Here is a 24,880-nt window from a genome sequence, read left to right on the forward strand (position 1 = left end):
ACCCAAGTATTTGATATTAATATATATATACATGTGTGTGTGTATATCAATATTTATAAAATGGCTATTGTACACTTCTATTCCTTACAAGGATATATATATACATTTGTATCATAATATTAGCCTATTACTGTTATGTATTGTTTATAGAATAGATAATGAAAACAAATATATGCATATATATTATAAAGTTTGTATATATATATATATATTCAAATAGCAATATGCCCTTCAAATAAGGAATAGGATGAAGAAGTACGAATTCCATTATCAAATTCCATATGTAAATGAGAGCTAAAAGGCATACAGCCTTCAAAGACTGCCTCTGACATTAAATTACTAATTGTTTCTACTGTATTTGTGTCATTTTCTATTAAATGATTTCTTAATCTTCGAAGACTATCCCATACAATAGACAAGATAGCTGCTGAAGTGGTTGAGCCCAGAATACCCGGATGATGAATAGGAATTCTATTATTACAAGAAGAGAGATACATGAGTATTTCTTTTTTTTTTTTTTAAATCCTTTCTTTTTTTAACATACTTATCTAAATCTTTTTGATGATAATTCTTTTGCTGTTTTCTCTGTTTTGTACCACTACTATCATCACTTGCATCTGACAAAAATGGGCTATCTTTTATTACCTCAGCTGACGATATGAATAATTCCTGTGAGGTGAAGCCATCTGCAGTTGGTATACATCTAGGACTATTATTATTTACAAATGAAGGAGATCTAATATCACCATGAATCATGTCTAATAAACTATTCTTTCCACTTGCTTCTATCTCTGAATCCTCATTACTACTTGTGTTTTGATCAGATGAATCTTCAATTAGAAAGGTGCCTGTACCGTCATGAGAAGGTAAAAACACTTGTTGCTGTTGTTGGTGTTGTACATTCTCTAGATCAGAAAATATGGATTCTTCTGTATCAGAAACGATACGACTCGATGTATAAGATTCTGTAGTGGCTAGTAAATTGGGTGAATTACTACTTTGTGAAGAAGAAGAAGGAAGAGCTGAGCTTATGATATGCCAGTCAGTCTCAGAGTCCGACCTGTAATAACTAGCAGTATTATTTCGTTGATAGGAATAATCTTCTGAGGTTGAATGTAAAGTTCGAGATGTAGCTGGTTTCCTTTGTTGTTGAGCAAATGCCATTTTTTTTTCTATCCTCTTCTAAACAAAATAAAATAAAATAAAGTAAAATAAAATGAAATAAATTAAAAAAAAATAAAATAAAATAAAATAAAATAAATAAATTAAAAAAAAAATAAGGATGTAAATGATTATGTAGTATTTGCATTGAGTTCGGGAATTAAATAGCATTAAAAAAAAAAAATACTACTAATTTTTTTTTTTTTTTTTTTTGGCAAGTCTGAATAGCCGGGATTCAAATTATTTTTCCCAAATGGTGTAGCAGTATTTTCATTGTGTGTGTGTGTGTGTGTTTAATGGAAAAGGTGACGTTGTAATAATAAATGAAAAAGGAGTTTTTATTATTAAACACCAATAAAACAGTATTAATATTATCATTTATAGAGTTATAAGATAATGATTATCCTGTCGATCAGCTTTATACTATTTATTATCATATTTCCTATTCTGAATAACATAGAATGTAGGAGGCTGGGATGATGGTATACAAATGAAAATCCTTATTAAGGCTTTATTCTTAAGAAATTATATATTCATAGATATAATTTAATTATACACATAGAAGAAGAAGAAAAAAGAGGGACAAACTATATCAGTTAGTCAATAATAATAGGCAACAGTAACAACTTGATGTACTGTAAATATGCAAATTTTCGTTTCTTGACCCTATACTATGCATAATGTCTCTTACGAGTTATATATTAATTTTAAAACCCTTTCCTTCAAAGATCTACAGACATAATGGTTATTATTTATTGTATTCCAAATAGACTGTATACTACTCTGACCTATCAAGCATACCAACATATAATATTATTAGTAGTAAACTACTAACTATATTAGAAAAGTTCAGTGTAGTAGTATATCATGAGTAATTGTTTCTACACTGAATAATTATCAATTGTTCGAGCCGGAATATTCTTAATTCAAGTTCGTAGGGAAGTGGGGGGGGAGAGAGAAGGGCTGTTTAAGGGGTTTGTTTATCAATTTTATAGGATCAAAATTTAGTATAAAAAAAAAATCTAAACCCCCAATTTAGTTAAAATCTGACTGATATTTTGATTCTGATTTTTTTTTGTACTTCTCTCTCTTTTTTTTTTTTTTTTTTTTTTTTTTGACAGGCAAAAATTTATTAAAAAAAAAAATGAAGCAAATCAATACAAATCATCAACAATTAAAAAGAAAAAATATGGAGGACTATAGACAAGATGTAAATCTAATTGGATAATAATAAATAAATATCTATTTTATTAACAAATACTTTTGTAGGAAGAATCGACAACGATTAAACGTATGCACACATCTTCTTCTCTAGACAATACAATATCTAATATAAATAGTAGCCACTTAATGATATCAACGTCATTACAAACCAAAGATAATATAACAACTATGGCACAACTACCACCTTTACGACCTTCTACTCCACCATTGGGTATGACACTCTCTCATTATAATCCGACAACAGGTTCTTATACAGCCTCTCAACTTAATGTAGATCATGAAGTGAAAAGTAAGATATGTACTGGAATGACACCTGTTTATCGTGCTCCATTTGAACGTTGGGGATCATGTCTTATTTAAATAAATAAATATATAAATCATTTCTTTATTTAATCTTCTTTACATCTTTTCATTATTTATATCTTGACGAATTCTTTCAACGTCTTCATTATGAGCGTTCAAATATTGATCATAGTTTAAATTAGTTACAATAATAGGTCCATGGAAAACAACTTCAATTTCTTCTAATGATAAACCTTTAGGTTCTGGTGCGAATAAGAACATCCAAATCAACATGACAATACCAATAACGCCATAAAGAATATATGTTCCCCTTTATGTTGTTGTTTTAGAAATGAATCATTACTATCTTCTTTGTAGATCAGATCAATTCATGCTTACCATGTAATCTTATCCATCAAAATAGGAGTGACTTGTCCAACTAAAATATTACCAAGCCAAAGAATGGCAGAAGCTAAAGCAAACCCTTTACTTCTAATTCTTAACGGAAATATTTCTATGAAAAAAAAAAAAAAAAAAAAAACTATTATAAATATATCTTGTATATAGACATGTCATCTTTAGTTAGTTAATACCAGCAATATAAATCCATGCAACAGGTGCCCAAGTGGTAGCATAAAAAGCAACAAAAATGAAAATAAATGCAATCACTGCATTCCCGGCAGAGGGATTATTACTCATGTTAATAACGTGACTTAGTTGTTCTTCATTCCATTCTGTATAACCTACGCCACCATATAAGCCTGCCATAATAAAGAAACCACAACACATTCCAATAGATCCAATCAACATAAGCTTTACACGACCCATTTTATCAACAAGATACATACCAAGAGGGCAGAAAATAACCATAACGGCATCTATATATATATATATATATTATGTTTAGTTGGTGTACAAGATACTTGATTTAAACACAAACTTTACAATCAATGCCATTGGCTAATAACGAAAGTGAACCCTTCAAACCGGCTTGCTGAAACATAAAAGCAGCATAATACATAATGACATTAGCACCTGTTAATTGTTGGAATATGGCAACAGAACAACCAATCCAAAGAACACGATGATTTCGTGGGTCCTTTAACATGCTCAAATAGGAATCAACAGCAACATTATTTTCTAATTGTATATTATCATTAATCTCATTAAACTCTTGAAGTACATAAGGATGTTGTTCATCCCCTTTCCCATGCACATACGCAAGGACCTTAAGTGCTTCTTCTGTACGGCCCTTTTCGATCAACCAACGAGGTGAACGAGGCAAAATAAAGGGACAAGCTGCTAAAAGAATAGCAGGGATAATTTGAACCAAGTAAGGGATACGCCATGACCAATCATTTTGAACATAGATCGTACCATAGTCCAACCAAGCAGATATTAGCATACCAATATCAATCATAAGTTGTTGAAAACCAATAAGGCGGCCACGAATTTCCTTAGGTGCCAATTCTGCATTATACATTGGAGCTACACCAATAATAATAATAACAATTTAGCTTTTGCTATCAAATATTTTATATATATATATATATATATATTTCACTATACATAGAACAGAGCATGCACCAACAGATATACCAGAAATAAAACGACCTATTAATTGCATAGCAATATTTTGTGAAGCACATTGAAGAATACCACCAATAATAAATATGATTGCTGCTCCTCCAATACTATCTCTTCGACCAAATCGATCTGACATAAAACCACTTATTAAACAACCAAAGACTGCACCACAACCCATTAAAGAATTAAGAGCGCCCTATTATAATTTATTTTACCATAAGTAAGTAAATGAATAAAAAATATAAATATATAAATATATATATGTATATATATCTGTATGAGAAGGAATTCATCGTCTTTATATATACCTTAATTTCAGGAGTTAATGGATTAAAATAGGTTTGAAATTGTGGCATAGCCATTACACCACTTGTAACGCCAAAATCATAACCAAATAGAAAACCACCAATAGCTGCGAATACAGTTATTCTAATTTATGTGATTTCTATATTCAACAACAAGAAGATAAATAGTATCATAAATAAACTTACAGATATAAAATAATACCTGCATCCGACTTTGCAGTATTTTTATTTGATTTTATAGTTGTAGTAGTAGGTATTATTGGGGCCATTTTATATTATATTATGTATTTACACTATTTATTATATGGAATTGAAAAATAAATAAAATAAATAAAAACCTTTTTTTTTTCGGTTCTTTATATACTTGCATGATTCCATGTGGTAATAATAATAATACTAATAATAATAATAGTAGTAGTAGTAGTAGTAGTAGTGATGATGGTAGTAGTGGTGGTTTATAATAATGCCGCTACTAATAAAACTTAATCTGATATTTTATTTCTCCATTTAGAAAAATAAAATAAAGTAAAATATGTGTTGTGTATCCCACTTTCTGAGTTATCCTATTTGTTAAATAAAATATGCGGGGTAGTAATAATAAGTAAAAGTGAGGTATTATTACAGAAATCAGATAAGAAACTAAACTCTGTATAATTTGCCTTTAATCTATTTATAATGTAAAAGTTATACTATAATGTTTATATAATTCATTCATTCATTCTTTCATTTTACTTTAAGGTTATTAGGTAATTTTTTTTCCTCACATGTATATTATCATCTTTCTATTAGGAGAATTATTACCTATTTCCCCATATAAATTAGTCTGTTGTACATGGACACCATATCAATTTATATTTTATTATAGACTCATTCTCTAATATACTTGTATTCGTGGGTGTACGTCAAAGTGGTCTACTTTATTATATACATCGTTATTTCCCTCCCCCTCTCTTTTCTCTCTCTCTCTCTCTCTTTTTCTCTCTTTCAAAAGGGACGTTTAAATTTGCATTCTAGGGCTATTTATGTGTCAAGAGGTATAAACAGATTTCACAAATGAGCATTTACGTCATTGAATTGTTATACATATAAACAAATATTTATATATATATATATATATGCATCACGACCTGGGGAACTTGGTTAAGAAGTTTTGCCGTGGCAGTTACACATCTAATATGTATAAAAAGTAATACAATCTATTCTGCTTATCTAAGAATACAAATAATAATATTATTATTCAATAATATATAAAGTTAATAATAGGCAGTAAAATAGTAGGCAACGAAAATAATAATAATAATAATAATAATAATAATAATAATAATAATAATAATAATAATAATAATAATAATAATAATAAATAAAGATAGCCATTTGTTTGTGAATTTATAGAAAAGTATGAACAATAACATATTGATCTTCAAAATAAAAACAAAAATCATTAAAAAAGTGTGACTAAAAGTATATTGTTTGTTCAAGTAATTCAACGCTATTCGCAAGAGAAAAGTTATGTTCTTTAGACAAAGAAATACTAACTTTAGAGACACATGCAGCCAACAATTATTTCGAAGCGAACTTTATTGCTAGATACTCTGAGTCATATAAACCTTTTGAAAAAAAAAAGGGGATATATATTTTGTACTTTTTTTTTTTTATGACATCCTATTTGATAAGCTAAGCTAAGCTTTAAAATCATGAATGTAACTTTGATCAAGTTTTATTTTTCAACTGGGAGTTATACGGTTAATTTAAAAATTTGAATGGTGATTATAAAAAAATAATTTGGGGTGGAAAATCGAAAAATGATTGGCTCACCAATATTTTCTAGTAAGCTCAGAGCAATGTTTATCTGCATGAAATAGCGAAAGCGATAACTAACGCGGATAATCAGAATTGTTGTTGTTGTTTTTGACGTGAAAACAAAAGATGTTTCTCGCCATTATTTCTAAGGCTTGTCAATATCTTTTTAAAGTTTAGTGTTGCCACCAGATCTCGATTCCATATTCTTCTTTTATATTCGTGTTCATTTAAACAATGTATATTTTCACAACTACAAACAAATTTGTTATATTATTTATCAATTAACTAAAGGTTTTTAACTTTGTATTGCATACTGAAGTAAACCATGGCAGAATACAGTAGGCATTTTTTCGCGCTGAAATGGTCTTGGATTAGCAATGAGCTTAAACTTCTCTAGTCTGTTTTCGTAATTGGGACAGAAACTTGAGGTATGAAATTCATCGACAAGATAAACCTTGAAGTCATTCTTTTTTAGCATGTTTATGAGTCCCTTATTTCTTATTGATTCTTGAAATTTTACATTTGGGGCATACCAATTACTAATAATTAAAATGGCGTCGTGCCCAAATTTTTTGTTTAAGCTTTTTCACCAAAGCCAGGTCATCTTGGTCATAAAACAACTTTGAAGAAAACTTGATCTTTCGGAACGGTAAAACTTGCAATTGTTCTAACAATTTACTTGCTTGTTGTTTCAAATTCTCTTGTTCGCCCCTAGACATTTCCGCTACAATACAAAGTAATTTAGTTTTGTCACTATGACTTAAACGTACTGATATATGTTTTTGCTGTAACATAAGCTCCAAGTAACCAGCGTAAATACTAAGACTAGTAGGTTCATCGGGTGTTTTCTTTCAGGTTGAGGGAAATAACCTCGAATTCTTGCAACGAATAAATTTCCAAAATACAAATCAGCTTTGTTTTTGACATGGAAATCAAAATAATGATTGTGAAAATAATTTTGCTTTGTTTGTTGAGTTTCATTCCCGTAATAAGGACCAAGCACTTTTTTCCGCCAAAGCTCTTGCCTTGATATACTCTTCGTATTCTTCTAAACTGACAGAAAATGATTTGGCTTTTGATAAGTTTTCTTCTGACAAATTGGACAGAAGCAGGCATGGATTTTTTTTTCTAAGAATTTTAAAACGTCTTGCAAGCTTTGTCCTTGTCATCTTTGTATATGTAGTGACCTGTTTTTCCCTTTTTTTTTTTTTTTTTTTTTTTTTTTTTTTTTTATAATCACCAATATTTCCTAACTTCATTGTATCTCAAAACTTGAAATTGATGTTTTGGGTAACATAATAATTATAAAATTCTCTAATAAATATGCTTTAAAATTTGCTAATATTTTGATATCATCAAGAAGAAAATGACTGATTTAGTCTATGACCGAATTTGAGTACAATATATGTATTTATACATAAGAGCTTTATATTATCGATTTAATAAAAAAAAAAAAAAAAAAAAAACTTCAAACAAGATATGTAAATTTGATATATTCATGTGCATTCTGCATATACAAGTAATAAACAAACAAATAAAGCAAAACAAACAAAACAAATAAAACAAATAAAACATTATATAAAAAAAGACACAAACATTTATATACTTGTAAATCTGTATACATATACATATTTAAAGGGAAAAACATGAGTATACTTATGTATATATATAAAAGAGAGGGAGAAAGAGAGAGACAGAGAGAAAATTGATCTTTATAAATAACATAAATGTGGGCGTATAATTTTTTTTTTGGCTTAAGCAATCCAATCATACTCGCTATCATGGGCTGCTGTTATAACACATGCTGGCTTCATTGCTGAAGTTTTTATATCATTCATAGTAGTGGATGATTCAGAAGCGGGTTTAGGTGAAGGAGGTAAATTTTTATTTCGATTTCCTTCTTCTTTTATCCTGTTTCTTTTACATTGTGACTGGGATGGAGTAGTACCTGAGATTGATAAAGTGGTTGCAATCTGAGAATGATTATTATTCTCTTCATGTTCATTTTTTATGGTATTGGTTGACATGTTGATTAATAATCCAGGTAAAGAAGAGGAAGTATCTCCTATTGTTGCTTTTGTAGATGAAGTAGGTGTTATAAGAGGATGATGTGAGTTACTATGACTTGTAGTGATAGGAAATGTTGAGGTTGTAGGAGAAGAATACATTGATTGAGAACCATAAGGGCTATTATATAAAGAGGATGAGGAAGAGGTTGTTTGTTGAGATAACATTCTACTGGTTTGATAAGGATGTGAATGATGAGATTGAATCATATTTACATTATTAGTAGCATATGCATCATAACAACTAGGCAAATAAGAAGATGAAGGATGATGGTAACGTGAAAAGTCAGTAATACTATGTCGTTGCGGTGTACTTCCAAATTGTCTCATTGAAGTAGGTGTCATCATAGTAGGATTTGGATAAGATGAATTTTGATTTGAATATGAATGATGAGAGTAATAGCCATGATGAGACGAAGAAGTTGTAGAAATAGGTGAGGCGTTATTACTATTATTAAGTTGATGATAATTGAACAAAGATGGTTTTGTGACAGATAATGGATTAGAAGAAGAAGAATCTAAAGAAAGTGATCGAGAGTCACGATTAAAACGTTGCTGCTGAATATTATTATCAGAGAATGATAATTTATTTTTACTCGTAATAATATTTGAGTTGTGCCAAGGTAAGTGAGACTGACGTGAATGATTATGATTATTGTTATTGTTATTATTTTGCCATGTATTTGCACTATGACCATTAGATGAGCTTGTATTAGGACGATAGGGGTTATTAATGACAGGATCACTGCGGGATCTATTTGTACGTCCACGAACTGCCATAGATGTCTTACAGCGTAACTCAGCTTCAGCGGCTCTATGATCTACTTGCCAATAAGAACCCTTACCAGGCTCATTAATTGGGCGAGGAACACGAACAAAGCATTTATTTAGAGAAAGATTATGACGAATTGAATTCTATTTTTTTTTTTTTTTAAAAAAAATGAGGTAGAGAGATACATAAATTAATAATATGCATATATAAATGAAGATATACATCACACACAATACCTTCCATCCTGTTCCTGCTGTAGCATAGTAAGGATAATGATCGATAACCCATTGATAAATTTCACTTAATGTTAGTTTCTTTCTTTGACTGTTCTCAATCGCGTATTTAATTAAAGTAGCGTAAGAATAAGGAGGTTTCCCTTCTGTATTGCGTTCAACATGAATATCTTTTGTATTAGGTACAGATTTTTTGTATCTATTATGAAGAGATCTACTACGATCTATAGAAGCAGAAGGAGAAGGTGTTGGTTGACCGATATAATGTTCATCATCATACGATAAAGTATCACAACAAGATTCTTTTGTAGATGAACTGGAATTACCTCTAGGTGATATCCAAGAAGAGGATGCATTTGGTGTAGAAAGATAAGAAGGATGTATATGACTAGTACTACCAGAGACTGTATTAACAGAAGATCTACGCGATAAAGAATCGTCATCTAACAGACTCATACTGTTAATATTGATAATAAAAGATGTTGCTATTTATATGATCTATAATAAATTTAAATAATTTGTAGACAAAATACACTTAATATTTATTTATAAAAGAATTAAACAAAAAAAAAAAAAAAAAAATAGAAAGAAAATAAGAAAAAGAGAGAGAGAGAGAGAAAGATTACTACAAAATAAAACTAAAGTTTTATACAAACAGGTTTTATTATTTATTTAAACAAAAGAAAAGAAATCATGTGGCTTTCGTTTCGTCTTTTTCTTTTTTGTACTATAATTTGTTAAAGCGTTTCGTCTTTTTTTCCCCCTCCCCCCCTTTTCTGTTTGATAAAATCTGTTTCTACAGTTAAAGAATATTTATCGGCTGACATAAATGTTTATGTTTGTATTATAGCCTAACTTTTTTTTTAATATAACTTTTTATAAATACCCTTAATGTATGTATGTGTGTGTGTATGTGTATGTGTGTCTGTCTATATTAGTGAGTATACGTACATTTGTCGTTTATACATCTACTCTTCTCCCGAACGGAACAGTCAATTCCGGTAAATACTCTTTTGGTATAACGTATAATATTCTCAAGTAGTAAAAATAACCTATTTGCACTTGCTTTTTTTTTTTTTTTTGTTTCCCCTCTCAATAATTAAATTATGGAGTAAAGGAAACTTTTTATCAGCGTCTCTAAATTATACATATTTCAAGCATACGCGGATATATTTGTGCTATGTCCCTTAATAGGTTAAAACAGTATATAAACAAAATAATTATGATTTTATCAATGTTTTCCAAATTCATTTTGTGTATAAAGTTTGACAAACTTATATAATGAAAAGTATTTTGCGTCAAATACAGTCTTTCTACCTATTTAATATGATCTTCAGGTGTATAAATGTACATACATACACACACACACATACATACACTACACATACAAAAAAAAAGGGTTTCAAATAGTTAACATAAACAAAAATATGACTGTTGTTGTTGTTGTTGTTGTTACACATGGTCAATGCTTTTTGTTGAAGCAAACTGTTATAAATATAGACTTTGTATATCACAAAAAAAAAAAAAAGATCATACGTGTATAATAAAGTATTTTTCACACAAGCTTGTTTTCTTTTCTCTTTTATTTTCTTTCATTTTTTTTTGTTTTGTTTAAATGACTGTATTAACTAAAGAACAATTAGCTAAAGTAAGTTTTGTATATCTATTTTTTTACTATCGATTAAAATGACTTGTTGGTATTTAAAAGTTTAATCAAGATGGGTATGAATGAATAAATATACACACACATTGACAAGATAAATTAACATGAAAATAAAGCTGTCTTGTTATTGAAAACTTTTTCTCGACAACTAAAGCTGAAGAGTTAAAATTAAGAGCAAAGGAATTATTAGCTAATTTCTCACTTGAAGGTCATCCGCTGACGAAATTTAGTACAGGAATAAATGAAAATAAACATGTCGGGGACAATTATTTTTTGACTTCAGGTAATAAAATACATTTCTTTTTTGAGGAAGGAGCCATAGATGAACAAGGACAATTAAAGGTTCCAAAGGAAAGAGCGATTAATAAAATTGGACATGGCTTACATATCTTGGATCCTGTATTTAAATCATTTTCAATCAATGATACCATTTCTACTATGACAAGAGAGCTTGGATTTCAATCTCCTCAAGTGCTTCAATCTATGCTAATTTTCAAGGTAATATTTTTTCATTTGGATAAGAAAGGCGATGTATAAATGTAACATTTTTTTTTAAAAAAAAAAGCAACCTTATATTGGTGGACTTGTTCCATCTCATCAAGATTCATCATTTTTATATACTGAACCTCTTTCAGCTGTTGGATTTTGGTTTGCATTAGAAGATTGTACAACTGAAAATGGTTGTCTTTGGTTCAAGCCTGGATCACATAAAAGTAGGTGTGAAGATACATTCTAATTTATTCATCTAATCTACTTTCATGTAATATATATAGCTACACCTATTCATAAACGATTTGTGCGTACTCCTGATGGTTCAGGCACAACATTTATATCTAGTATTGAGAATGATAGCCATCAACCTTCAGAGACTACGATAAACGATGATGATGAATCTAGCTATGTGAAATGCGAAGTGAAAGCAGGAACACTAGTATTAATTCATGGAAGCGTTGTTCATAAATCAGCTCCTAATCTTTCTTCACATTCACGATATATTTATACTTTTCATGTTATTGAAGGTAAAGCAGATTATTCTAAAGATAATTGGTTACAGCCTTCGAATGGAGATCCATTCACATTTGTATAAATTACCTTGTAAAATTAAATAGGGATATATAATTTTATTATGCTAATAAAAAAGAACAAATTATGACTAAGGTTTTGTTTTTATATTACAAGAAAAGAGATTATATATCTTAACCCCCCCCACCCCCTTTTCTTTTTTTTCTTTCTTTTCTTTAAATGACCCTATCTGTAATAGAAAATGGGTTTAGAATAGGTTCGTTATTTTTCCAGATACCATGCTCATCAAAGATGCCAAGTGTACGAAATCGGATATCAAGGCCATCTACATACATAATAAGCTTCATTAACCATTTATTACCTATTGGATGTGATTGTCGATTTAAATAGTCATATATCTGTTTAGCCTCTTCATGGCTATTTAAAGTATTTTTAAGTTCAGTCCATAAACAAATAAAAGTTTCTTGTTGAGATTGTTTTGTGAAACCAAACATATAATGCATAGAAGCTTCTTGAACATAATGCAAATAGCTATCCCAAGCTGTAAAAGTAATATCTAACAATATATACATGTATTAAAGTAAAAATGAATGAATGAATGAATGAATATACATACATACATATATACATATATATATATATATATATATAACATAGATTACATACAAATAGCTAAAATGACATCAACCGAATAATGGAAATGAGTGTAAAGAATCATCAAGATACCTGTAAAGACTATTGCATAAAGGAGCCAGGCAAACGGTCTACGTAGTTGTGAATGCACTCGCCATATCATGACACAAGACACCATCATGGATGTATGTCCTGAGAAAATATTATCTGTGCATGTTAAGGCAGTACCACTAATGACACTTAAAAAGAATCCAAATCGTTCCCATAGGGTTCCTGTCAATTCTATCTCTGGAGGTCGACAGTTATCAATGAGAGAAGAGGGCAAGGTAGTGACTAATAAAGTGATACCTCGAAAGATATAAATAAATCCCATAATAAAGCCCCATCTTCGTAGTATAATGAATAGGCTTGTCCAATCAGGGGACTGAATTGCAAAACCTACAAGTGTATAAACGATCGTCACTGTCAGTAAGTAGTTTACGATCTGTATTTCTACAACTCTAGGAAATGCATCATGCAAGAGATCACGTAATGGGTGCTGTAATAATTACGGGAAAGGGAAGAATAGATATAAATTAAATAGTACTTTTTTTTTCTTTAACTTTTGTATAATATATACCCTACTGGTATTGGAGTCTGAATAATATCGAATATCACTAAGTTGAGCCATAAAGGTTTCAATTAAACCACAAAAAATTAACCAACATGCAAGTATAATGACTCGAAGAAATTCATGATTCAAAAATAAATATAAAATATCTTGTATATGTTTAATACTACTCGGTGGAGTTAATCTTAAATAAATGAATCCAATATTTTGTTTTTCATGACTGATTACTTGCGACTGTACTTTCTTTATAGAAAAGAGTAAGCTATCTGAAAATAGTTTTTTCAACTTCATGTATAAACATAAAGAAAGAAAACACAAAAGAGAAGAATTATAAAATACTAAATCAAATAAATGTATACATGTATAGGGCACATTAGGACACCTTTATTTTAGAATTTACAAAAGGGGATGAAACAAAAAAAAAAGGGGGAGAGGTGGAGAGAGAAGGAGAATTAAGTATGGCTATTATTTGATTATCGGTGAGAGATTTGGGCTTGATGAATAAGCCAATCTAATATGTTATTGATATTTATATACAAAAAAATTGGAGAATATCTGTCAAACTCATAAAGTAGATTAAGAGGATAAAGTTTTTTGAATTTATTAGAAATTAAATATATTATACCTAGAAATTAAAGGGGGAAGGAAGAGGAGGGAGAATAAGAGGAGAAAACGATGACATAGACATGTTCGCATAGTTAGAACATAAAGGTTCATAATAATACATTTAATTAGAAAAAAAAATAATAATAATGCAGTAGATATAAAATATTATACAAAAATAAGAGATACATGTATAAATATATATATAAAAAACACAAGAGACTAAATTAGAAGGGAAAGGAGAATATTAAAGTTAATATGCTTTTTTTTTTAAGAATTCTTTTCGAAGCCCTTGACAATATCTTCGAGGGAACGGCCCTTGGTTTCAGGGACTTTAAGATAAGTGAAAGCAAAGGCAAGTGCAGCAACACCAGCAAAGATAGCGAAGGAGTAACCTTTGATACCTTCAAAGACAAGAGGGAAACATTGACCAATGACAAAGTTAGTAGCCCAGTTGACAGCAGTAGCTACAGCACCAACAGCAGAGGAGGCATAGACAGGTGTGACTTCAGAGGTAATCATCCATGGGATAGGTCCGACACCAATAGCAAATGAAACAACATAACCAAAGACGGCGACAACCAAAAGGGGTCCCAAGCTATAGACATAACCAATGATCAACAAGACACAGAAGATACAGGCACCTGCTTCAGCAATCAACAAAAGGGGGCGACGACCCATACGATCAACCAAGATTAAAGAAAGAATAGTAGAGGCAAAGTTGACAACGGTAGTGACAATAGCCATGTACTTGGACATCTCAGCAGAGAAGGACATGTTAAAGATAGTAGTAGAATAATACATGACAGCATTAATACCAATCATTTGTTGAATGACGTGAAGAGCAAGGACAGTGAGGGCAATACGACGAATAAGTGAATCAGTAAAGATCTGGATCATGTTCATGGATTCACGAGCACCTTCATCAGCAGTAACAATACCATCTTCAATTTGATCATCAAAGGACTTGGTCTCATCTTTATTGGTGGCAGAGGCACTACTATCCATACCAGTAATAGCTCTAGCAGCAGCAGCACCAAGTTGACCTTCAACCATACCATAGAATTCCTTATCAATGTTTGTGTTAGGACGAAGTCTTTGAAGTGATTCTCTGGCTTCTTCAATACGGTTAATAGAGATAAGATAACGAGGAGATTCAACACAACCAGACATCAAGAAGAATTGAGCAATAGCAGGGAGAGCAACAAGGGCATAGTTAATACGCCAGAGAGGAACGTTTGCCAAGGGGAGACCGATGACAGAGGCAAGCAAGATACCAATGACAATAGCAAATTGATTACAGGTACCCATAGTACCACGAGCCTTGATAGTAGAGATTTCACCAACATAGGTAGGAGTAGCCAAGGAACCGAGACCACAAGAGAGACCACAGAGAATACGACCCACAATAAACATGGCAGGGTTTACTGCAACACCTTGTAAAAGACCTCCAAGTATCCAACCCAAATTATTAAAAATAATCGTCTTCTTACGACCAAACTTGGTTTGAATATTACCACCAAAGAAGCCACCAAGAAGACCACCAACACAGAAAGAAGAGACAGCAAAGCCCCAAAGACTAGTATTCATAGGGAGACAATCAGGGAAGGCGCTACTAGAGATACGAGCACTGCCATTTTCACAAGAGTGAGTCACTTCACCAGGTACATTAGCAGAACCAATTACCCAACCATTACTAAATGAACCAAGACAGGCTACTATCACACAGTAGACCATATATTTAGGTAATTTAAGATCAAGAGAATCCATATGTTATATAATAAATAGTATATATTAATTCAGTTAAAAAAAAAATAGATAAATAAATGTAAATGTATATAAATAGTTGGCTATATTTGTTTGTTATATAAAAGAATTGAATGTATAATAAAGTCAACACAGTCAAAATAGACCTTGCTTTATATATTAATTTTATGTTAATGCTGATTGTTTTCTATATATGCTTGTTTTACTTTAAAGGAAAAATTCTCTTTTCCAATTTTTCTATAATAAATGTCAGAAATTCATTTTAATTTACTGCTTTTAGATTTTTATTTTTTATGGAAAAATGGAATAAATAATTAAAAAAAAAAAAAAATTATTTTCAAGTAGCTTCTCTTCAGTTTAACCCTTGAATATTAAGTTTGATAGAATCTATTCTAACAATAACTTTTTAGGGGATTTCAGGGATTATTATTTTGTATATAAGCATTTGTGTATTTTTTTTTTTTCATTTATGACTGAGTTATTTTTATTTAGTCTTTACTTCTTACATAATACAACTATTTAATGTTCTTTACATTATTGAAAACAGTGTCATGTTCTTTTGCATATTGAGCCTTTTACACAATACCACTGCAAATCAATCATCAAGTAATGAAACCGTTGTTATTATATGACTTTTTTTTTTCTTTTTACTAGTAGTTAAACTTCTTTCTATTAAAAAGATGCCCTGATGTACCCAAAAAAAAAAAAAAAAAAAATATGTATATAATATAGAGTTTTCTAATAAGAATAATCGTCCTACAACAAAACATTTCAAGAAATATGTTTTTTTTTCTCCTCAAATAATCAAGGGTGATGTTCTAACTTCATAAACTATAACAGAATTTTATTATATATCCAATTTGTATAACGATATTCATTATACATTTACCTGATAAACTTGTGCATTAGCGAGGTTTTTTTTTATATATATTATAATCGTTATAATATGTCTATAAAATTCAAACAAACTCCTTTTTTGAATTCTAAAGCTGAAAAGTCACTTTGAATAAGCTCTTACAGATACTAACGCCAGATTGTTAAAAAAAAAAAAAAAAAAAAAAAAAAAAAAAAAAAACTCAAAATTGAATTTCTCAAATGGAGGCTTATTCTATATATTAAATTGGCAGAGGTAACTAATCTGCCTTTTTAAAATGTACAAGATGGGTTAAATTCTATATAATAACAATTTTGCTTGAAAAGAGATTGTTTACTAATATAATGTACTTTTCAATAAAAATTAGCCCCATATATTGTTATTTACACAGACAAACCTATTGAGACATTTTATTAATTAAATATTTTTAGGACTGTCTTTATTATTAAAATGCTTATCTATTTTAAGAGTAGAACGATTATTGTATTTATTTCACAAATATTTATATTTTTGTATATAAACAATTATATGTATATCCTTTATTAAATAATATATTAGGAGATGAGAATTTAATACTAAATTATTATGCATATACATGGATGGTAGAATATTTATAACTTTTGATTTATACATCTAAACTTCCTCTCTTTTACCAGAGGTATTATTAGTAACAGCTTTAGAATAATCTCTGGTTTCTAAAGCTTTTATTTCCTCATCTATTTCGATCATTTCTTGAGATTTATTGCTTTTATCTTGGAGCCTTACAATAAATTTACCCGGCTCACCTGTATATACAAATATATAGGGTACACATAGTGCTAAAAAGCAGCCTATAACAACACACATATAAAAGAAACCAATTCTATCATACAAGTAGCCACCAAGGAGAGGTCCCACAAGACCTCCCAAACCAAATGTAACATTGAACAAACCATAACTCATTCCTTGTCCATCATCACCACCTCCATTATCTGAATTTAAAGACTGAACGACATGTGTTATTTCAGGTAACACAGGCGTGATGAATGAAAAAGCAGTAAAGCCCTGAATTGCAAAGATAACAATCAGAGGAACAACACCACCAGCTGTAGATTTGTTAGGTATACCAATTAAAAACATAGTAATGCAGCATATAACCAATGAAGTGATAGCTACCACCTTGGAACCATATTTATCTGTTAAATATCCTGCCAAAGGTGTTGCAATGAATGTTGGTATAACCTGTGCCAAAAATACAAGACCGATCTGACTTGAATTGTAGCCCCATTCAGTTGATAAACGAACTGTTAGTGTTGGCTCGAATACATTATATACACAACCATTGGCAAAAGCTAATAATAAACCAGCTAAAAGTCTATGTTGACGTAAGAGTTGAAACACAGTTATTTTTTTCTTCTCTTTTTGATTTTCATGATCAACAAGTGTGTTTGTTGTAACAGTTAATTTATTTGTAGTCGCATCATTTTCAAACCATTCTGGAGGTTGATTTCTACGTTCTACAACTAATAAACGTAATATCAAATCAATTCCTGCTAAACAAATACATAAAATAAAGGGGGCTTTATAACCAACTGATTGGTAAAGTGCTATATATAAAGTAATAATATTAATAACAATAATAATAAAAGATATAAAAAACAAGATATGTACCACCTATATATGACATTATATATTAATAACTACTTTATACATTGTAGTATTTAATCATTTATCTTACCACCAATAGGACTGCCACATACTAAACCAATTGAATGGAACAATAAAACACGACCCATCTATATATACAAGTTATATATCACAACATAAAAAGGAGATCAGGATCATCATTATCTTTATTTTTTAATCATAAATGCATATAATATACCTGAGTTCCGAGTACTTCAATGGGAAAAGTATCTGCAATTAAACACATACCTAATGTCCAAACACAAGCATCAGATAATCCTTGTAAAAATCGAGCAAGATATAATTCCCAATAAGAATTTGCAAATAGAAACAAAAATGTCGCTCCTAATAAACCAAGAATGCCTGTAACCATAGGCCATCTACGGTGTTCTAATCTATCAGCTGGTTATATGACGTTAAAATAATAAAAAAAAAAGATCATTTTTTTTTCCGAATAATTAAAAAGGTTACCTAAATATCCAAGAATTGGAGATCCAACTAATAAACCAACAGCAAATAAAGCTAACAAACTACCTGTTTCTTTAGATACATTTCCACCATCTGTGATCTCTTTATTATAAGGATTTTCTGAGTTTGGAGATTGTCCATGTTCTAAAGCGTCTATTATAAATGGCACTAGAGGGAAAAGTTAACATAATATTGTAAAGCAAAAAGAATAAAAAAAAAGTTTATTTACTGATAGGGACAATGATACTATAGACGATCATCTATCATTATTCAATTAGTTAACGAAGAAGACTAAAAATCACAGCATATCACATTAAACAATAGCTTACATCCGTAAAAAGAGACATAGAAACCGTTGCTAAGATATAAAGATTCGAAGATCGAAAACGAAGGAAAATAGGTTTTTTCTTTACCATCGTTTAATAATAATAATCAATTGGAGAAGTATGCCTATGAAGAAAAGGAACAAACTACTAGAGAAGTTTTTTACAATAAAAAATTTAGAAGTGTGACAGCTATTATTAATAATATACATTTTTTTTTTTTTATTAAATCTGACACATTTTAACATTCAACTAATCATTATGATAAAAAAAAATGCATAAAATAATAATAAAACTCAGTTTATACTCTTTTTTGTTTGTGGGGGAAAAATTAAAAAATAAATAAATAAAAATATGTTTAATGAAAATATTATTTAAATGGTCCTGCATCATGGCGTTGTTTATGTTTATTTCAATTATTACACGTTATATTTTTTTTTCTTTTCGGTTGAAACCGACTCTTATAAACCAGTTAAATAACAATATAATTTACTTCCTTTTCTTTTTCTTATCTTTTCTTTTCTTTCTTTTCTTTTGTTTTTTCTTTTTCCCTTTTATTTAATTATTATAATATTGACCGATAATAAAATCAAACTTATTATGAAAAATAATAATAATTTATATCCTTTACCTTCCGAAATTATATGGAATATAATTCAAAAGCTTGAACCAAAGGATCTTTCTGTCTTAAGAGTAGTATCAAAACGAACGAGAATGTATTGCGATCATCCTTCATTGTGGGAAAATATTCAATTAAATCCAAATAATTACTTGTGGAAGCTATCAAATCTTAAGTCAATTTTACAGTCTCATTTACATTTTATCAGGAAAATCCAAATTTGGAATGTACGTGATTCTGTTGTTCGATATATTCTAGAAAACTGTTGTTTTTTAGAAGATTTAGCTATCTTTGGTTGGTCTACATTATCAGATCATGCTTTTCGAACGAATCAAAAAATACTTTATTTAAAAAGTCTAAAATTAATTGGTGAACGGAAGTTAAGTTTTGTATCTATGGATGCGTTTACTTTTGGTAAATTTATCAAACAATGTCCACAATTAGAAGAAGTCTCGATTCTTCGTTGCCAAATTCATTTACACTCAGACAGTTTACTTGAGATATTCTCCTTACAAAACAATATTTTATCTTCACTAAAGTTTTTAACGATGCCAACTAAAAGGTCATGGACAAGTCAAAATATCATTAAACTATTTGAATTATGCTCTAATCTAGAAATTTTAAAGCTTATTCCCAATTCTGATCAGTTTTTATTAAACTTAAAGGATAGACGAAATAACAATAATAAAATGTTGGATGTAAGTAATAGTCCATTATTAATAGAAAAAAGCTTACAATCGATTGAAGATGAAGAGTTATTAGTAGAAGTAAATAATATCATTATTTATAGAATATTAAATTAATTATATCCATATAAAAGCCACTATGTATATTTATATATTTAACCAATATTATACTCATTAAAGAAAGGCTTGCTTATATGAAGTCCTATTTATAATTAATAAAATAATAAAGCACAACAGTCATCTATATAAATATGTATATGTGTATATACACATATTTTGTATATACATTTTTATATAACAAAGCCCAAAACTTTTTTTTTTAAAAAAAAAGAAAATAGCTTCAATTGTATTCATCTTATTTTTAATATTATCTTCTTATACTCTATTAATTCTACAAATAGAATTTATTCGTAATTTTTGTTGAAAATAATAATATGTATAATATTTGCTTATAGTAATAATGAAAATAAAAGATAGAAGTGGAGGTTCATATTATATAACAAAAGACCTTTGTATTACAACAACAAGAAGAAAAGGTTTATTTTTAAATGCTATGTGGCTTAGTAATCCAGTTCTAAAAAAAAAAAAAAAATACAACATAACCCTTCAACTTTACTAAGCCCTTTTTTTTTCTATTTTACTTCAAATATGAAAAGGCCTCGCTTCACTATTTATATGTTAACCATTTATTCACTTCTATATCTATTATCATCATGTCTAACTTGACTAGTATAATTTGCTCTGAATATGATTTAAAAAATAATGTATTCGTTTTTATATCGAAAAATAACGATACATTAACAGCTATAGATGATTATCATTTAAATTTTTATTTTAATATGAACAAAACACTAGTAACAAAACCACTCTCGGGCATTGCTAATTATCCAAGTATGAACAAATCTACTTTTGGTGGGTTATGCTCATTTGCAACCAATTACTCTTCAATTTACATGAACTTTGAAAGTATGTGTACAAAACAATGCATAATATATTCATATAAATATATTAATAAATTAATGAATGTAAAGGTTCTAGTATTGTTAATAATTCAATCACAACTTTTATTTATCAACTAAAGCTCTTTGAAGACAGTAGCCTAATATTTGAAAAGACAACGATTCAACTTTTAAATACACAATTATGGTCGCTACTCTATCTAAATAGTTCTTCATTGGCTTATATAGCTACCACTCATAATTCAACAATGCTTGCCGCTACTAATTTCAATAATTCTCAAATCATTATTGAAGAACAAATACCAGAGATTGGCATTTTGGCAAGAGGTGGTTCAGTATTTCAAACTCTATATCTTATTCAAAGCCATGAAATAAATGCATATAGGTTAGATACCCGGCAATATGCTACCAGTAGAATACATTTAAACAACCTCGATTATAATAACTCAATTCATCGAGTTCCCGTAGGACAAGTCTTTGTAAATATGAATTCAACTATAGAATATATTGCCATATATTATGAAACAACTGGAATACTAGATATCATTACATATGATTCGTTGCTTTCAAATTATACCACTTTATTGCTCAACAGTATTGACTATAAAATAGATGTTTATAATCACAATGGCACTCATTCAAGCAATATAAATAGATCACATCAAGTTAAGCAGGTTAACAGAACGGATATACCAGTTATAGAAAACCCATTATCAGTGACAGGTATGACACTATTATTTGTTATATACATATATATTGGAGGTTGATTAAACGACTATGTTTATAGAAATGCATTACCGTCATGATAATCAAAAGCGTGCTATTGAGCCTGTTGATAATATTAAATTACAATCTTCAGATGGTGCATACACTTTTCATAGTTATCATTACGTTGGAAAGAATAACGAAGATTTCCCCAAGGCAGCCATGTTGATTGCAACAAACTCTGATAAAGAGCAGCAAAATCTGCCCTATAATTATAACTTTTTTACATATAATAAAACTACAAATCAACTTGTGATGGTAACTGAATCTGCAGGAGAGATGGTTACTGAAACACATTTAGTATCGGAAGTTGACGCAAACGATTCTCAGTCAGGGAGTAGTTTAAATAAAGGTTCAATTGCTGGTATTGTAATAGGCGTTATTGTATTTCTTTTAATTACAATTGGATTCGTTATTTACGCTAGAAGACGAAAAAATAAACAAATGGATCAAACTATCGAAAGCTTGGAAATATCACAACGCAACATTAAGAGCCACAAACTAACTGACACTAAACATGATTCTATTATGACTCCCTTTGTAGTAGTGAATCCAAAGGTAACAGGTCAAACACAATTCAATGATGGTAACCACAGTCATACAAGTAGTCTGTTACAGGAAGTCTTGTCGATCCCTGAAGAGTATTACGACGATAATGAAAATAGGCCCAATATACGGCCGTTATCCTACAATAGGGACTTGATTGACTTTGCTCAGTTAGCTGAGGAAGAATTATTACAATTAGAACCTGATATACAGGGACCATTAAGTTTGTTCAGTGGGAAATATATATCTTACGCTGATGAAAAGGTGACTTATTTAGAAGAAGGATATTCAATCCGTACATTTTATACAAACAAAGGAGAAAAGCAAACGATTCACTACTTTTCAAATCATCGTTTGGATACTTTTGTTCGTTCTGTGCATGCCGTTCTTTGCATTACATCTAATCAACAAAGGAAAGATAAAAACTTAATACAGCCTTATATCATCAAAAGTGAGCGCGCTATTGTCTTGAATAGGCCTACTCCTATATTTAACTATCAATATATTTGGATTACATCACCTATGATCCCTGAGTACTCCCTTTATCATATAATGATGAAGCCATCAAATTCGTCCTTTGTTGATACTCATCAAATTGGCTATAAAGTGTGGTCTATCAATGCACTTTTAAAAAGTATAGACACAGTTCACAGTCATGGATTTGCACATTTAGCGATAGATCTCACTTCCTTTTATATTAATCATGAAATGAAAACAACTGACTGGCGTCTAGGTAATTTTGACTTTGCGCGTTTACTAACTGATAAGTACGTGTATTCAAGAGGCGGGATTAAGTTCCCACCCCATACATCCTACACAGCGCCTGAGATTATTCAAGAGAAACAGATTACATTAGATCAGTTGAAAAAGGTTGATATTTGGTCTCTAGGTTGCGTAATTTATACTCTAGTTACAGAAGGACTGATTTTGTTTGAAGATGCAACACATATCAAGAATTTAATGACATTTAATGACGATATGAAGAACTATTTAAAGATAGTTATACGAGATCATGTAGAAAATCTACTATTTAAAAACCTATTAGAATTAATGCTCCAAGTTTATCCAGATAATAGAAAGACTATAAAGGAAATTATAAGCTATTGGAATACATTTAAATAGGTTTTTTTTTTCTATACATATAATAAAATATAATTTTTGAAAAAGAAAGGCTCCTTAAAAAAATTTGCTTTAAGGGTAAAACAGAGAAACAAAAAGTAAAATAATATAATAATGACAGAATTAGTGCGTAGGAAAGGGGGAAAAGGGAAAAAAAATATGGAACCTTTGTTCCAGTTGCTGCAGCAGTAAAGGTGTGTGTATGTGTGTGTGTGTTTATACTAAAAGAAGCAAACAAGTTTATGATGAATTATACATATGACTAACCAACAAACGAGTCCAGATAAGATACTAAATATGTATCTATTTGACATGTTGAAAGCTAATTTAAAAGGAAGGAAAAGGACTTATTAATAAATTTAGAGATTTAGAAACAGTATATATCATGCTGCTCTGTGAAGTTATTCAGGCAGTAAGCAGAATAACTACTGAGCAGCCTATCTGAGACACTAACGAATAATATCTTTAAAATTTTATATTACCCTAGTCAGTCAAAAAAAAAAAAAAAAAAAAAAAAAAAAAAAAAAAAAAAAAAACGAAGGATAGAAAAAGAAAGGAGCACATGAGAAGAATGAAGGTATAAATCATGCCAAACAAGCTGTATGCTAGTTATAGTATAACAAAATAATTAGTTAATTCCTCGGATTGAGTCGTGAATGATGGATTTTATTAAAGGTTAAATAATTCATCTTATAGAGTAAGGTACAAATGATTAGCTAATGTACGAGCTGTAGGGATGCTATAGTAGGATGCTTTACTTGTCTAGAAAGTAATTTGTGCAGCAGGAATGATAAGCATTCTTCTATGACTTAATATATGTATATTCAACTATATACATTTAAACATAACACCGTGTGTTTTCTGATGAAAAAAAAAAAGTCTAGTTTAGTTCCTAGTTCCTAGTTCTAGTTTTCTAGATTGGGAATTAGGGTAAGGGCAGTGTTGAGTTTGATTAAGTGGTAAAAAATTGAGACTCTAACGTAAGCATCAACTACATTTAAGTCTTATCATTAGCAACCAGAATTTAAAGCTGATGGAGATATAAGGATAGCAAGCAGTGAGCATATTTTAATAAATTTCATATAGGTTATCCTGGAGAAATAATATATAAATCGATTTGAAGGTAT

General features: G+C 29.7%; 10 protein-coding genes across 10 annotated transcripts; 4 read left to right on the top strand and 6 right to left on the bottom strand.

Moving 5' to 3' along the window:
- Positions 1-40: 40 nt before the first annotated feature.
- Positions 41-1,228, bottom strand: BX663DRAFT_543389 (uncharacterized protein). Its single transcript, XM_051530839.1, has 2 exons — positions 545-1,228; positions 41-471 (listed from the first exon to the last, which is right to left on the bottom strand). Exons 1-2 carry the CDS (start codon positions 1,162-1,164, stop codon positions 213-215), a joined length of 879 nt encoding a protein of 292 aa, XP_051382369.1. The 5' UTR covers positions 1,165-1,228; the 3' UTR covers positions 41-212.
- A 1,122-nt stretch (positions 1,229-2,350) lies between these two features.
- Positions 2,351-2,745, top strand: BX663DRAFT_486699 (uncharacterized protein; the record flags this gene model as incomplete). The annotated part of the gene is made up of 2 exons (XM_051524693.1): positions 2,351-2,371; positions 2,431-2,745. 2 exons carry the CDS (start codon positions 2,351-2,353, stop codon positions 2,743-2,745), a joined length of 336 nt encoding a protein of 111 aa, XP_051382370.1.
- Positions 2,746-2,783: 38 nt separating this feature from the next.
- BX663DRAFT_510932 (general substrate transporter) lies at positions 2,784-4,852 on the bottom strand (the record flags this gene model as incomplete). The annotated part of the gene is made up of 7 exons (XM_051527822.1): positions 4,746-4,852; positions 4,563-4,683; positions 4,237-4,450; positions 3,613-4,155; positions 3,261-3,545; positions 3,067-3,181; positions 2,784-2,998 (listed from the first exon to the last, which is right to left on the bottom strand). Exons 1-7 carry the CDS (start codon positions 4,826-4,828, stop codon positions 2,785-2,787), a joined length of 1,575 nt encoding a protein of 524 aa, XP_051382371.1. The 5' UTR covers positions 4,829-4,852.
- Positions 4,853-6,446: 1,594 nt separating this feature from the next.
- Positions 6,447-7,475, bottom strand: BX663DRAFT_552310 (uncharacterized protein; the record flags this gene model as incomplete). Its single annotated transcript, XM_051531356.1, has 5 exons — positions 6,447-6,609; positions 6,674-6,825; positions 6,950-7,207; positions 7,285-7,407; positions 7,464-7,475. The coding sequence occupies 5 exons, from the start codon at positions 7,473-7,475 to the stop codon at positions 6,447-6,449; spliced, it is 708 nt and encodes a 235-aa protein (XP_051382372.1).
- An 834-nt stretch (positions 7,476-8,309) lies between these two features.
- On the bottom strand, positions 8,310-10,005 carry BX663DRAFT_74246 (fork head domain-containing protein). The gene is made up of 3 exons (XM_051532309.1): positions 9,434-10,005; positions 8,642-9,340; positions 8,310-8,546 (listed from the first exon to the last, which is right to left on the bottom strand). Exons 1-3 carry the CDS (start codon positions 9,884-9,886, stop codon positions 8,478-8,480), a joined length of 1,221 nt encoding a protein of 406 aa, XP_051382373.1. The 5' UTR covers positions 9,887-10,005; the 3' UTR covers positions 8,310-8,477.
- A 964-nt stretch (positions 10,006-10,969) lies between these two features.
- On the top strand, positions 10,970-12,376 carry BX663DRAFT_510935 (uncharacterized protein). The gene is made up of 6 exons (XM_051527823.1): positions 10,970-11,078; positions 11,139-11,152; positions 11,210-11,591; positions 11,659-11,806; positions 11,867-12,251; positions 12,355-12,376. The coding sequence occupies exons 1-5, from the start codon at positions 11,046-11,048 to the stop codon at positions 12,178-12,180; spliced, it is 891 nt and encodes a 296-aa protein (XP_051382374.1). The 5' UTR covers positions 10,970-11,045; the 3' UTR covers positions 12,181-12,251; positions 12,355-12,376.
- BX663DRAFT_473542 (uncharacterized protein) lies at positions 12,298-13,650 on the bottom strand (the record flags this gene model as incomplete). The annotated part of the gene is made up of 3 exons (XM_051524200.1): positions 12,298-12,672; positions 12,783-13,233; positions 13,369-13,650. 3 exons carry the CDS (start codon positions 13,648-13,650, stop codon positions 12,332-12,334), a joined length of 1,074 nt encoding a protein of 357 aa, XP_051382375.1. The 3' UTR covers positions 12,298-12,331.
- A 3,405-nt stretch (positions 13,651-17,055) lies between these two features.
- Positions 17,056-19,249, bottom strand: BX663DRAFT_510946 (major facilitator superfamily domain-containing protein). Its single transcript, XM_051527824.1, has 6 exons — positions 19,066-19,249; positions 18,966-18,996; positions 18,740-18,904; positions 18,468-18,670; positions 18,318-18,378; positions 17,056-18,189 (listed from the first exon to the last, which is right to left on the bottom strand). Exons 1-6 carry the CDS (start codon positions 19,150-19,152, stop codon positions 17,237-17,239), a joined length of 1,500 nt encoding a protein of 499 aa, XP_051382376.1. The 5' UTR covers positions 19,153-19,249; the 3' UTR covers positions 17,056-17,236.
- Positions 19,250-19,587: 338 nt separating this feature from the next.
- On the top strand, positions 19,588-20,598 carry BX663DRAFT_510948 (uncharacterized protein). Its single transcript, XM_051527825.1, has one exon. It carries the CDS (start codon positions 19,660-19,662, stop codon positions 20,479-20,481), a length of 822 nt encoding a protein of 273 aa, XP_051382377.1. The 5' UTR covers positions 19,588-19,659; the 3' UTR covers positions 20,482-20,598.
- Positions 20,599-22,940: 2,342 nt separating this feature from the next.
- BX663DRAFT_414679 (kinase-like domain-containing protein) lies at positions 22,941-23,741 on the top strand (the record flags this gene model as incomplete). The annotated part of the gene is made up of 1 exon (XM_051522326.1): positions 22,941-23,741. A coding segment is annotated over one exon (801 nt), but the record flags the coding sequence as incomplete, so codon positions are not given.
- Between the last annotated feature and the right edge of the window lie 1,139 nt (positions 23,742-24,880).

The sequence above is a fragment of the Cokeromyces recurvatus genome (assembly GCF_025118155.1).
Source record: "Cokeromyces recurvatus strain NRRL 2243 chromosome Unknown BX663scaffold_14, whole genome shotgun sequence".
In the NCBI taxonomy this organism is placed as follows: Eukaryota; Fungi; Mucoromycota; class Mucoromycetes; order Mucorales; family Mucoraceae; genus Cokeromyces; species Cokeromyces recurvatus.

What these genes read in the sequence shown, in the direction of transcription:
- BX663DRAFT_510948 (XM_051527825.1), top strand. Translation starts at nt 19,660, where the DNA reads ATGAAAAATAATAATAATTTATATCCTTTACCTTCCGAAATTATATGG.
- BX663DRAFT_510946 (XM_051527824.1), bottom strand. Translation starts at nt 19,152, where the DNA reads ATGGTAAAGAAAAAACCTATTTTCCTTCGTTTTCGATCTTCGAATCTT. An exon ending in TAGTATCATTGTCCCTATCA is followed by an intron (nt 18,905 to 18,965) that starts GTAAATAAACTT and finishes TTTTCCCTCTAG; the next exon opens with TGCCATTTATAATAGACGCT. An exon ending in TGGCAGTCCTATTGGTGGTA is followed by an intron (nt 18,190 to 18,317) that starts AGATAAATGATT and finishes CTTTATATATAG; the next exon opens with CACTTTACCAATCAGTTGGT.
- BX663DRAFT_510935 (XM_051527823.1), top strand. Translation starts at nt 11,046, where the DNA reads ATGACTGTATTAACTAAAGAACAATTAGCTAAA. An exon ending in AATCTATGCTAATTTTCAAG is followed by an intron (nt 11,592 to 11,658) that starts GTAATATTTTTT and finishes TAAAAAAAAAAG; the next exon opens with CAACCTTATATTGGTGGACT. An exon ending in CAAGCCTGGATCACATAAAA is followed by an intron (nt 11,807 to 11,866) that starts GTAGGTGTGAAG and finishes TAATATATATAG; the next exon opens with CTACACCTATTCATAAACGA.
- BX663DRAFT_74246 (XM_051532309.1), bottom strand. Translation starts at nt 9,886, where the DNA reads ATGAGTCTGTTAGATGACGATTCTTTATCGCGTAGATCTTCTGTTAAT. An exon ending in CAGCAGGAACAGGATGGAAG is followed by an intron (nt 9,341 to 9,433) that starts GTATTGTGTGTG and finishes AAAAAAAAATAG; the next exon opens with AATTCAATTCGTCATAATCT. An exon ending in ATGCATATGCTACTAATAAT is followed by an intron (nt 8,547 to 8,641) that starts GTAAATATGATT and finishes TTTATATAATAG; the next exon opens with CCCTTATGGTTCTCAATCAA.
- BX663DRAFT_543389 (XM_051530839.1), bottom strand. Translation starts at nt 1,164, where the DNA reads ATGGCATTTGCTCAACAACAAAGGAAACCAGCTACATCTCGAACTTTA. An exon ending in CATCAAAAAGATTTAGATAA is followed by an intron (nt 472 to 544) that starts GTATGTTAAAAA and finishes TTGTAATAATAG; the next exon opens with AATTCCTATTCATCATCCGG.